The 14802-nt window shown below is 33.1% G+C and overlaps 1 protein-coding gene and 1 pseudogene across 1 annotated transcript; one reads left to right on the forward strand and one right to left on the reverse strand.

The window, feature by feature from the left end:
• The first annotated feature begins 468 nt into the window (after positions 1 to 468).
• LOC111635215 lies at positions 469 to 2119 on the forward strand (annotated as a pseudogene).
• Positions 2120 to 13499: 11380 nt separating this feature from the next.
• On the reverse strand, positions 13500 to 14621 carry LOC111635201. Its single transcript, XM_023380099.1, has one exon. The coding sequence runs from the start codon at positions 14619 to 14621 to the stop codon at positions 13500 to 13502; it is 1122 nt and encodes a 373-aa protein (XP_023235867.1).
• Between the last annotated feature and the right edge of the window lie 181 nt (positions 14622 to 14802).

Here is a 14802-nt window from a genome sequence, read left to right on the forward strand (position 1 = left end):
TGGGTTTTCTTCATGTTGATAACACTGAATAGGAGCCAGTTTCTCTTAAAACACCTCTCAGAAGCCACATTCTCTTGATAGCAGATTGTGTTACATACGACTATCTAAAACCAATCAATCAATACACTCACGCATTGATAAAATCATTTGCTTTTTGAGTGGTTCATATACTACTTAGTTATGTTTTCATGTAGCATACAAGCTATCAAAAAAATCATAAAACATAAATGTTTAAGATATCTTTTTACAAATGCAAAGTCAGTCAACTATTGCACGATGTTTTGTAATTTTTGGTTTGGTAATATAACATACACTATAATCCCTCTATATAACACATATCAAGCTTGGCATGTGTTATATAGAGGATATGGTTCTCTAGGTGATGCAAACATATTCATTTAAATTATAAAAGCTATTTTCTGAAAGCATAAGCATGTTGCATATAATATGCATAAAACTTTGGTGCAAAATGGACTTTATAGGGGAATATCTTTTTGATTTCTAAATTTATCGACTGTCCATTTTCTAAGAAATTTCTTTAGATACTGATTAAAAAGTAGTTTTCATACTTAACATTTTACCAATAGTAAAATTTAAGGTCAGAGTTGCTGGAGTTGAAAAAATTTTATCAACTCTGATTCTACAATAAAACATCCAACTCCAACTCCACAACACTGATTAACACAATTTAAAATAGAATATACAGTCAAATCTATTTATACCAACATTTAGCAGAACAAGAAAAAATACAGTGTGTCCATAAATGTTTACTCTAATTTCAAGATTAAATATTAATTATATTTACGCTGGTAACATTTGATTTTTATTACAGGTCTACTAGGGAATACATGAAGTTTCTGTACAGTTGTGTCTCATTCAACACTTTTGCCTCAAGGAATGCTATGTGAGCTATATCGTAAAAATGGCTTCCCCCAGGAGAAAGCTCAATGTGTCGTGTGGCTAGCAGAAATCAAATCACCGATTACTGTGCAGCAAAAGTTTAGGTCCCATTATGGAAAGAAAGCACCTGATGCCAAGTTAATCAAAACATGGATGGAAACTCTGAAACGGGATTGATTCAGAAATGGACAAGCAATAGCAGACCATCTGTTTTGGAGAAGACTGTGCAGGCAGTTCAAACCACATTCACGGGTTGCCACAGAAATCAATTAGACAAGCTTCGCGGAAGCTTCAAGTGCCAAAGAGTACAGTGCATAAAGTGGTTCACAAATGTCTTAAATTGTATGCGTGCAAGGTCCAAATTGTTTACGCATTACAACCAGATGATCACCCAAAACGTGAACAATTTGCAAAGGACATGCTGAACTGTTTGGATGAGGACAATGATTTTCTTGAAGTGTATGTGTTTTCTGATGAGGCTACATTTCATGTTTCTGGCACAGTTAACTGCCATAATGTCTGGATCTGGGGATCAGAAAATCCTCATATCGTACAAGAACACATTCGGGACAGTCCATTGGTTAATGTGTGGTGTGAGTTAATATGTGATTGAGTGATTGGCCCATTTTTCTTCATTGAAAGCAATGTAAGTGGATATATTTACCTAGACATGTTGGTGAATTATGCCGTTCCACAGCTACAGGATATGCAAGACATTGTCATCTTTCAGCAAGATGGTGCTCCCCTTTATTGGGCTCTAGAAGTCTGCAATTTTCTTAATGAAACCTTCCCCAACAGGTGGATTGGCAGAGACGGCCCAATTCCATAGCCCCAAGATCATCTGACATTACCCCCTTAGATTTCTTTCTTTGGAGGTATGTGAAAGATATTGTGTACAAAACAGCAGTTCCTGATATTGTGACATTGAGACAATGCATCAGAGATGTCAAGGCACAATCACACCAGACATGTTGCAGAATGTGTGGCAAGATATTGAATACCAGCTTGATATTTTGCATGTTACCAGGGGTGCATATTATTAGTCTCTTCTAGTACAAGATTTCAGTTATTTTTTTATTGCATATTATCTATACAGTATTTGTTAAACATCAAAATCAGTCAGGACCTGAATCTTCCTAGGTAAGAACAAAACTAAGTAAAACTAAAACTAAAAAGTAAAACTAAACTAATTATAAAATATAATTTTTTAAAAGAATGCTTTTTGTTTCTTCTGATTCGATGTCACGACTTGGTGAATTTATCGACACTTGTCAAATAATTTCATCATCTACTTTTAATTCAATGATAATGAAATTATTTGCCAAGTGTCAATAAATTCACCAAATCATGACATTGAATCAGAAGAAACAAGAAGAAGACACGGTTTCAACAAATAAATAAAGAATGCTTTTTGTAATTATTTTAATAAGTGTAATTTGTAACACTAAGACATCCCTGTACAAAATTAACTTCTTCAACCAACTGGATATATGTAAAGGACCAGTCAACAAAAACCTTAAAAATTCCAGAAAATAACTTTAATAAAAAATAAACATTAACAAATGTTTTTGATCTTAACTTAGATCTGCATCAGATCAAATTCAATGCTGAATTTGTAATGCCCTTCAAAGAACCCCACTGATGTTACAAATTCTTTGCCATATCAAACAAATCCTTACATTTTAAATATTTTTTAATAGAAAAATGCACATTATAATATAATCTATTAATTTTATGCAGAACAATGCATTTGAATTTTTAATGGTGTTTCAATGTTTAAATTTTGTAATATTCATTGTGAAATACATATACATTCTAAAATAAAATGTAAAGTTGTAGCATTGACCCAATGCCAGCCTATTAATAGGTCAAAAACATTTGTTTTGTGTAACATTAAATTTTATGCTGGTTTGAGAATAAGGTTTTATAATTTTCACAACACCTTTCTTTTTCTAGCACATTCTTTAATGTAACTAACATTTTTGGCCATTTTAAATAGTCTTCTTCAAGCTAAACAAAATAGAACGTCAGTTATAAAATAAATCAAGTATAAAATAAATCATAAATTTAAAACATTGAGATCTTGTGACATCATGATTTTGAATAAAATAAATAAATACGATAAATAAACAGAAATAAACTTATATGTTAAAATAAACCAGCTTAGTGCAAAGTAAAAAATAAACATCACATAAAACGTAACAAGATAAAACAAACGAGATAAAAACAAGTTTATAAATTTGTAAAGTCACATGACATTCTTGTGGGACTGAGTAAATTAACCCACTTCCTTTAGGGGATTGATTGTCTAGTAGCAATTGCCAAGCTGGGGATAATACATCAGCATCCTTATTATATAAAGTTCTAGTTTACTGCACATAGTAAGGTAGTTTTTGTGATTAAAACTGTTTTTATTCATTATTCAGTATTAAATATTGGAAAGTTTTGCTCAAAAACTAACATTTCAGCTAAACAAAACAAGAAATGATAACTAATTTTAAACATTAAACAAAATATTTAGGTGTTAAAATAACAAAAATGTACTAAATCTGACAACATTGCTCTCATCTGTATTGATGTCTATTGATTGCAGGTAATGTTTGTGAACTTTCTAGAACTTTCTAGAGAAATTATTGGTACTGGTACTAATAAGTATCACCACTAAATTTTCTGGACATCACCATATGGCTCAAGGAAGGCAAAATAGAAACTGAAGTATACTACAAACCCAGTTTCTGTCCTTTATACATACTAGCAGAATCTGAGGACCCGTATTCCTATAAGGTGGCAGCATTCAAGACATTAACAAAATGTGTGTTCACACACAATTCTAGACGGGAGGACATACTCAAGAAACTTGAACACCTAGAAAACATTCTGACAAGTTACGGGTACAATAGAAACATAATTAGGAATTTAGCTCAGAACTTCTACAGAGCACAGAGTGGGCGACATACCTTCACAGACTAGGGAGGGTCCAATGACATACCTGATCAGGACCCCAATGCAAAACACACAGTGACAGAATATAACAAAAACCTACATTACATATATAAAGAAGTAGTGCATAAGAAGGGCACAAAAATAACTTACAAGAGGACACTCCCTATTGAGGAATGCTAAAGACACACCTGATAGCTTGAGGGCACCAGGAGTGTATAGTGTCCTGATCAGAGACATAGGTTCCAGAGAAATTTGGTATACATTGGATCGACCAAACGGTCTATACAAAAAAGGATTAAAGAACACAAATATGACATCGCCAAAAAAAGATATACTCCTGGCCACTTATGCCACCAACCCTGATGTAAAGGATAACTTGAACAACACTAGCATTATAAAGAAATCCTTCCAGACGGACCACATCAGATCCTTGGAAACACTCTAAATTTACAAGGCAAGCAAATTGGGGAACTGTGTAAACTTCAAAGAAAGCTATGAGATATCTCAAGCATGGCGATATGCCTGTGATGACCATCCATATCAATAATTACATATTATTCCCTCAATGATCAGCCAAAGCATTAAAATACAATCATGGGATAAAATCATTCAATTCTGTACTATCAATGCATTTAATCGATTTAAGAAATTTACATTTGAAAACGTTCAAAATTCTTGACATTCCACAATCGGAACGATAAGAACCTGAAGCAGATTCTGGATAAAGGATCGAAAACGTTTGTTCATTTACTACATTCGAACCGTACTAGAAACCCAAAAATTTAGCGGTAACACTTATTAATTTGTGGTAGAATCATTGTATTAAAGTATACCACATTTTAATTTTAAAACCAAATGATAAAGTAAAATTTATATAAAATTTAATTTATTGCATTACCATCATTGTAGAGAAAAGAAAATATTGTGTATTTGTAATGAAATGAACTCAAGATGTCAGACTGACCTTATAGATATGCTGTCTTAGGCCAATGAGCAATATAAATTTATGCTTGTGAACCAGACCATCTAATTTGTTCAATTACAACCATTAAAAACCAAAAGGGCTGAAAGATGTAACCTATGTTCTTTTAGATATTTTTACAATTTTCAGCACACCAAATACCAAACAAAGCAATTAAACAATAATACAAAGAAGCAGGGAATTCACCAATATTGTCATCAAAGAACTTTGTAGTATATGGCATGAGTTAAAAATGGTGCATGGAAAGTCCAGGCACTCACAAAGTCATGGTTCAGTAGAAAGATGTAATTAAGATGTAGAGAATATGCATAGTTCTTGGTTGCAGACTAACAATACTAATAAATGGTCAGAAAGATTATACGAGGGGTGTTCAAAAAGTATCAGACCTTTATTTTTTCCACGTAAACCAATGATGTGCAGGAGGCCTCCTTCAGTGGAGATGTGGAAGGGACAGTCATGCGCAGTCCTGAATTTTTTCCACCTGCAGGAAGCGTCAGTCACTGGCAGTCAGCCTATGAGTGAGGATGTGTAGTGAGTGCTCGTTGGATTCCAGTAAGTTAGAAAATGACTGAACAACATGAGCAGAGATATTGCATCAAATTTTACCAAAAGCTTAGCGATACCCAAGTGGAAACCATTCATATGATTCAACAGGCTTTAGGGAACGATGCCATGAGCAACACACGGATAAAGGAATGGCACAACCACTTCAAAGATGGTCACACATCAGTGGACAGCGAACCACGTTCAGGCAGACTCTCAACAAGCCAAAATGAGACTGTCATTTAGCAAGTGCAGACTTTGGTCATAGTGAATCATCGTATCACAGTCAGCGAACTTGACAACGAGACAGGAGTAAGCATGGATCAATACATTCAATTTTGACCGAGGATTTGGGTATGAAATGAGTGTCTGTGAAATTTGTGTCTGCTGATTCAGACTTTTGTCACCAAACAAACCTTCCTGTAGTTCGTCACACTCCATACTCTCCCAACATGGCTCCGTGTGACTTTTGGCTATTTCCCAAGCTGAAAATGCCACTAAAAGAAACCTGATTTGAGTCAAGAGAAGACATCATGCAGAATGCGATGGACTGGCTGATGGCCATTCCAAAAGATGTGTTCCAGCAGTGTTTCCAGCAATGGTAGGAGTGCTGGGAGAAGTGTATACATTATCAAGGAGTCTACTTTGAAGGGGATTAGGGTTTTGTACCTCAAAATCAATAAATGTATTTTTGCCGACTAAAGGTTTGAAATTTTTTGAACACCACTCGTATTTTATACAACTGATGAAAAATTGAGCACATCATACTGATATAAATTGCAGCCCCTATTAGACCATGCTTGGAACAAAGATCTAAAAAGTTTTATACCTGACAAATCATTCACTAACACGAAGGAAGGTTTAGACCATCTTTTTAAAAATATGATGATGATGATGATGAAAGTTAAAGTTGCTCAGACACTGGAAGATCAGGTACTGTTCAATGAGATCACCCTTTCTTCTTAAATGCCCATACTGTTCAAGATAACATTATAAAAGATTCTTCAATAATATACAGTCGACCCCCCCTATAACATGGGTTCCTACAGTTCGGATTCCTATATCATGACAAAAAAATTGCAACAGTATTCGTACAAACATGCTAAAAAAACTCCTATAATTCAGTAAAACGTCATTGCCGACTCGTGTCGCAACAGGATTGTACAAACTGTTGAGTTTAAACCAGCAGCGAACCTACAAAAACCATTTATTATTTAACGTTCATAAAAATTATATTTATATTAATGATGTCTCTAAAGTTCAGTGAATTTTTTACAAAAAAAATAATTTACCTGGAAGCATGTGAGCACCATTCGATGACAATCTCCATAACGAAAACAAGCTTAATCAACGGCATAGTCGAACAGTGCACACTTGGTAAGTAATCCTACAATTTTTTGTTTATAGCATAGTTTATATGGATTATTCCCAAAAAATTATACGTATTTTGAAAATGTTGAGTCAAATTAGTCTAGAATTGATTAATTTTATGGAAGAAACCTTTCAAACAGCTGTAGTCTGTAAACTGCATAGATGCCAGGCTGTGATTGGCTGGACTCCTAGAAGCTGGATTCATAAAAACAGGAACGTATCTACCGTGTTATAGGGGAGTCGACTGTATCATCCTCATAGCAATATGGCCAATGAAGTTCAAAGATCTATATTGTCTTGTATGAAAAAGATTTAAACCTGTTGATTTCCAGAATCTAGGATGTTATTATTACTATACAGTGAATGACAAAGAAAAACTCCAAATAGTTGATCCAAAAATAAAAGAAAAAGTGTTGATACAAAAAAGCCATCAAACACTTTTGTCATTAAACTAATTTATACTATTAATCTATATATATACAAAAATGTGTGTGTTTGTGTCCTTCATGCATTACCACACCGTTTATCCGATTGCTGTGAAACTTTGAGAAGTTGTTTAATATACTCCCGTGATGGTTTCTGGCGTAGTACAATTGCCATGAAGCTTTGGGAAGTTTTTTAATACACTCCCACGAAGATTTCTGGCATTTATCTTACAAGGATGGCGCGTGTTTACACGAGCATTCGAGCACTATGTGTTTGATCAATTTCAAATTGTGAAGACCATTTCCCCCCTTCAAAAAATATCTCTATATATGCATTTGTGAACTGTTATTTACGATATTTGTAATAATTTTTGTTTAATCACTTTATTTCAACTTTTTTTTGCTAATTATGTATTCGCTTGAACTTCGTTAAAACCTTAACTGTACCCCAAACAAGAACCAAAGTTGTAGGAAGAAATTCGCATATTTTACCAATCTAGGTATCCCCCCTTTTCCAAATTTTAATATCAACTCAAAATAATTTAAAAAGACAAATTACAATAAAACAGTTTATTATCCAACTATCAGAAATTTCACAACATGCCAAGTAAGAGAGGAAGGAGCAATTAAATAATTAAAATTATAAAGGATTAAAAAATATATATATAAAAATGGGGAATATCGCACTTCTGACAATCGCTGCAAGTGTATGGGCTAAATTTGGAGAATCCGTGCTTCTCGCATGGACAACTGTATGTGGCCGGCTCACGCGTCGGAAAATCTGATTTATTCGTGTACGCACCAGACGGAAAAACAAAAAATATCGTGTATCCACAAACACTCCAATAAATAAATAGAATTGAAACGACACTTTGAAATGTTTTCCCGATGAAAATGAATAATAATAATAAGTTTCAATAGAAATGATAAAATGTAAATTGAATTTTATCATAACGAGTTTGCTTGAATTTCCTTTCTTCTGAGATCGCAGCAATGCACAACGGGTAAGTTAGTTTTAAAATAGAAGTAATATTAAATGAAACTTTTTTCTTATTTCCTCTATTGCAATTAAATTAACTATATACTACTACATTATTGACAATATAACAGGAAAATTGTCACAAAAGCAATAAAGTAATTAGCATCCTATAATATCAAAGTCACAAAATTAACAGGACAGCTTGAAGATATCATTATTTATTTGTGATTTTTATGAGATTTACCCATAATTCTATGGTAGTCTGTAATGGTCATATCAGTTATAATGACATTAAATTTTATTTCTCACACACTGCTTTCATTTGGCAAAACTGGAAAAAGTTTATAGGAAAACTACATTAGATATCAGAAAATCAGTAACAGACCACTGGAAGTTGGGTCTATCAGTTAGTGATATTAGTAATATTGTAAGAAAAAGGAGCTCAACAGTACAAGATATTATAAAAAGATACAGAGATATGTTGCATTTAGCCTATCCCATTCCATAACACTCATCTCTTTCAAATTTCCTTTAGAAACAGGTTATTCACATGAAATTACAGTAGCATAAAATTTAAAGTTTTTCTAAGTATTATGTTTTTCAGTTTAAAATAATCATTTAGAAATAAGGTGTGAATACAGAGGCGTAAGGCTCCCGTTCACTTGTCAGGACGTCTAATTGACTCTCAAATGTCAGGCGAGTGGATGGAGAGAATTTGGGGTCGACGATAAGGTGAAGGACGTGATCGAGTAAAGGAGTCTACCATATTTTTAACAATATATATCAACAATTTATTAAAAATAAGCAAAATGACAAAAGACTACACAAAGCTCGTTTCTACCGACCTAGAAACACAAAGTTTCTATACCGACCCAGAGAGAGTTTCACAGTGCTTTCATACCTCTGTATAGCTGTTCCCTTGATGATTTGGAATGTGGATGCCTTTAAATATCGATCCAAGGGAATAGGTAGTTATAATCCAGTTACGGCACAAATTACGTATAATCGCGACTTTTGCAACGATTTAATTCGAGGTTCATCGGAGATCGGAATTCAGTGGGTTCGGAAGATCGGCGCGATGTCATTAGTCCTGCGTTCGTTCGTAGACTCCCCCCGAGAGGGGGTAAGAACGGTCTTTTATAGGTTTTTGTGGAGAATTTCCACCACGTGATCGGATGTTCATGAGTTAAAGGTTATAGGTGTTCCTGGGATCTACAACAAATGACAACATTTAGATGCTAACTGTAAACCTTCTTGCAAGATGAGATGCAAGTTCTGCAATGAACAATGGATCGGAAAGTTTACACAATCCCGGCTAAAAATTGTTTTTTCTTAACTAATTAACATTTTTGTTAATAAAAGAGCGGAAATTTCGTCACAAAAATTCCAGATCTCACAAAGGTGTAGCCTCTCTAAAAATTATCCAGTAGCATAAATAATTCATATTGCTCTTAATTGCAATACGTTTTGTTCTCTCTATTCAGATCTTTGGAAGTAAGCACATAATTGCTATGGAGAACTTATCATAGAAGAGCAGTATTGATTGGTTGTGTAGACTTTATTATATGAAAAGGAAATGCATTTCAGGCTATTCATTATGTTGACGACTGGTTTGTTACAATAAAAACCTTGACAGATCCTCAAATAATACTTGACTACTTGACTATGCCAATAATATCCAAAATAATATATGCTTTGATATTGAAAAAGAGAATAACGTTATGTTGAACTTTTAGACATCAGTCAACAGGATTTAATACAGTAATTTGATAACTTTCAAAAAATACCTAAAATTCTGTGACATTGAAAAAGTCATCAATTTTTACTCAAGTGTTCCTATGTATATAAAAAAGTGCAGATTTATTATGTATATAAATAAATTTAAATTACATACATATAATATAATGGACCAAAACATAGAAATAGAATAGAACATATGTATTGTATCTTTCAATGAAATGTCTATTCTAACAGAATTATTGATAATTGGCTTAATAATCACACTACTAAACAAACAATACCCTAAACACAATTAATTTATAAAAGACATCCCTAGAAAATTTACAAAAAAAAAAATCCGTAAAAAAGTAGATTACATATCTATCACTTTTGAGAAAATACAAAAAGCATTGAAATCATACAATATTGTCCTAGCCTCCACACTAAACAATAATATTTTATTGTTCAATTTGCAGGCCAGGACCAGTGGCAGATATCTGCATAGGTGCATGCCTGGGCCTCATAAATCAAGGGGGCCTCAAAATTCAGCTCTCAAAATAAAATAAAAAAAAATTATTTTATTTAATTATTATTTTTTTCATAATAGAAATAATTAATAATTTAGCAGAGTAAAAAAAACATGCACATAGAATGCACACTGTAGGGTGTAGGGGTAGTGAAAATATTTGGAGGGAAGCCTCAAAACTGAATTGTGCCTGGGGACTTTCAAGTGCTAAATCTGCCACTGGCTAGGATGATTTTTAAAAAATTATTATTATTATTATTAATAATTTTTTAAAAACTAAAGAATCAATTTAAAGGAAAACTGATATAATGTTAAATAATAACTTAGTTTATATTAATATTTACTCCTTTCTAAACTGCACTTTTAAAAATACTCACTCAAAAACCTTTTAATGCAGTATATATGTTACCGCTAAAGCTCAAAAGCCATTAATGTGTACATTACCTAGCTAATCTCCATATTAACTAGAGTGATCCTTGAAGTTGTGAAAACTGTTCCATTTCTCAAATTACCTAGATCAGCGATTCCCAACCTGTGGTACGCGTACCCCTAGGGGTACGCGATAGGTTGTTTAGGGGTACAGAAAAAAGTTAGTTATTATGGCAGAAAAAATAATATATTATGTATCACAAACTAATAGTATTAAAAAATTATTAGATAAAAAATGTTCCTTGCAACAATCACAACTTTATTATACATTTTTTCTTTTAGGTTTTTTTTTCTTTAATTTAAAGTTACAATATGTAAATTTAACAATACGGTTACTCACTAAATTTCTTAAATGAGGGGTACAATCTAAAGATATGACATGTCACGGGGTACAATCTAGAGATATGGCATGTCACGGGGTACACTAATGAAAAAAGGTTGGGAACCACTGACCTAGATAATGTGCAGAGTATCTATAGATCTATAGGTAATCTGCACATTACTTACTAGGCACTCGGTAAAGTGAAAATAAGATCTTTGCTGGAACAACCGCAACGTTTCTGTACACTTAAATTAACATAATGTTCTTTATTTAATTTTCGATATCTAAAGAATCAAGTTAATACAATCAAACAATCAACAAATTAGTTGATAGAATCAATCAATCAATTAATTAATTAAAAACCTGTAATACAAAAATTCAAATGGTTTAAAATAGCATTACAATTAAAAAAATGAATTTTCAAAACATATAATAAAATTGTGCTTACTTATTAGTGCAATCTAAAGATTGGTGACACTTTGAATTACATAGCAATTGTGTTCCAGAAAAGATCTTATTTTCACTTTACCGAGTGCCTAGTAAGTAATGTGCGGATTACCTAGATACTCTGCACATTATCAAGGTAGTTTGAGAAATGGAACAATTTTTGCAACTTCAACGGATCACCCTAGTTAATCTGGAGATTAGCTAGGTAATGTACACATTAATGGCTTTCGAGCTTTAACGGTAACATATATAACATAATTACAGGAGCATGGAATGCTTTGCTGCATAGCACTAATAATTGGCATTTAAACTAATCACCAAACATATGCCGTAAATCCATCGGGCTAGTTTTAAGGCTAATTACTAAATAAATTACGTAATTAATTTGAACTTTTAAAAAACATTCTAACAAATGGTTAGGCATTTGTTCTTATTAGAATGTTTTTCCAAAGAAGATTGTTAAAAACGATCAAAAACATAAGAATAAAGTTTTATATACTGCATTAAAAGGTTTTTGAGAGAGTATTAGTTTATATTTTCACTTGTACTTGTCAACCAGAATATCGTTACATAAATGAGACTGGAAGAATATTAAAAACTATTAGGGGCATTCAGAAAATAAAGAATGTTTGCACATATCACTCTGCGCAGGTAAATTATCATCATTGATTCAAGGTCAATTTGTTCTCTGATGTGTTAGCTTAGCATCTGTAGTTTTGATAATGGCAGGCTTATTGTTATTGTTTTGTCAAGTTAAAATGTGTACAAAAATCAAAAATCCTGCCAAGTGCGAAGTGTTATTCATTTTCTACATGTAAAGAAAGTTCATCCTATTGAAATTCATAAACAAATCACAGAAGTGTATGATGATCACATTATGAATGAAGCAAGTCTGAGAAAATGCTGTTTAATGTTTAATCAAGGAAAATAACACCAACCACACACTACTGCAGAAACTCAAACTGTGCTTCAGAAATTTGGCTGGAATGGTTTTGACCATCCACCATACAGTCCTGACTGTACTTGGCCCTCAATGACTTTCACCTTTTTCCCAAACTGAAAGCATTTTGGGTGGATTTGGAGTGGATGAGAGGTAAAAGAAGTTGTCACTAACTGAGGTTTTTGTGGTCTTGACAGCAAGACAAAAAAAATCCTGTTAGTGCAAGCTTGTAAATAGGCTCTATGTTTGTTCAACAATTTCTTCAGAACTTTGCAACAAATGAGTGATTTATAAATCATTTTGTTCATCTCAATCTCTGGTTTTAAACCATGTCAAATTTTTAAAGATTGGTTTATATATTTATATATAATTTTTAAAGATTGGTTTATATATTTATATATAATTTTTAAAGATTGGTTTATATATATTTATATATAAACCAATCTTTAAAAATAATATATTTATATATAAATATATAAACCGATATATTATTTATAATCACATAATTAATGTGCTTTCTCACCACACCGGGTTGTATATACTCCAACTATCTACAATTAACCAGCAACCAGTGCAAAAATTCTTTAAAATCGGCAAACGTTTTCGATTCCTCTCCTGGGATCTTCTTCAGGCTTACTTTATTTTAGCTTTCGTTATAACCGGATTCTTTAATTCGAATGTTTTTGAAAAATATGGAACGTGCCATTTTTCGAAAAAATTTCAAAAATGGAAGGAATCTACGTGTTATTTCAAATATAATTTTTACCAATGGGGATTCATTGTGTGCAATACCTCATAAAATTTATCTTATAAAATATATTATGATTTATCGTCAATTAAAAATTGCCATGCTGCCGAGAGATTTATTTCTTTGAAATTAATGCATGTGGATTTGCGATCGGCTTTAAATATTTCCACTGCCTCCAAAGTTCTTAGTTGTTCTGGGTGTTGGGTGGTGCGAATAACATGCGCTTCATCGAAGAAAGGTGTTCGTCGCATACGTAGATAGGGCCGTCGTACATTTATTATGTTCTATGTCTGATTTATGCTCTTTTAATCTTGTAGACAATGAACGCTTGGTGGATCCGATATACACTAAAGGCCTATCCCATCTGTTATCTTTTAATGGAATACTGTATATCCCTGGAAGCCTATTTGGGTCCGAATTGTCTTTCCCATTCCTTAATAAACTGTAAATGGTTGGGTTTCTTTTGTATGCAATCTTAATTCCTTTTATTTTTGCAATTTTTTCGTACATTGCCTTTAGATGCAGGTTATACGTTATTGGTACCCTCTCTACGCTATCCTCATTTCCATCATTTAGTACCTCTACCTTTTCTTCTACACGATTCTGCAAACACCAGTGCTGCTTACATAATCCTTTTATAATATTGCTGTAACCATGCTCTTTAGCGATCTTCCTAATGTAATTTAATTCTCGTTGGAGGGCTTGGGAGGTGGAAGAATGCGTATATGCTCTTTCTACTAATGCTCTAAACGCAGCTATCTTATAAGAAAATGGGTCACAAGATTCATAAGGTATATACGTTGATATCGCTGTAGGTTTTCTGTATACATAAGTTTGTACCGCCCTTTCTTTCATATCTATAACTATATCCAAGAAGTGTACTTTATCCTTACTATGTTGTTCCAGTTCCACTACGAGGCCATATGGGTTGTTGTTCATAGATTTCATAAAATGATCTATATCTGGCTCAGCTTTCCAAAGGATAATTATATCGTCGATATATCTTCTGTACATGCTAATACTTGGGAGAAAAGAGGGAAGGACTTTGCTTTCTAATATCCTGATTACCATTTCGCATAAATCTCCAGATAGTGGACTTCCCATTGGTACTCCTCTTCCTTGCTCGTATATGGTGTTCTTGAATTGGAATACGGAATTGTAACAAGCCAGATGCACTAACTTGAGTATATCGTGGTGCAATGTGGTGTCCTCTATGTTAGAGAGGAGGAAGTCCCTGAGCGCACAAAAACAAGGTTGAATTTTTATTGATGGGTATAAGGATCTAAAATCCAATACCGTTGCGCAATCTGGAGTGTCTATCTTCTTAAGTTCTTTTAAAAGCTCCATAGGACTTTCTATCTTGAACTGGTAATCTTTCAAGTGCGCAGATAGCCTGTTATGTATTAACTTTTCTGATTACCAGTTCAAGATAGAAAGTCCTATGGAGCTTTTAAAAGAACTTAAGAAGATAGACACTCCAGATTGCGCAACGGTATTGGATTTTAGATCCTTATACCCATCAATAAAA

This window comes from Centruroides sculpturatus, unplaced genomic scaffold (assembly GCF_000671375.1).
Source record: "Centruroides sculpturatus isolate CEXI.00-Female unplaced genomic scaffold, Cexi_2.0 scaffold902, whole genome shotgun sequence".
Taxonomy (NCBI): domain Eukaryota; kingdom Metazoa; phylum Arthropoda; class Arachnida; order Scorpiones; family Buthidae; genus Centruroides; species Centruroides sculpturatus.

Excerpts from the sequence above, each read along its gene's own strand:
- LOC111635201 (XM_023380099.1), bottom strand. The coding sequence starts at position 14,621 with ATGGAGCTTTTAAAAGAACTTAAGAAGATAGACACTCCAGATTGCGCA.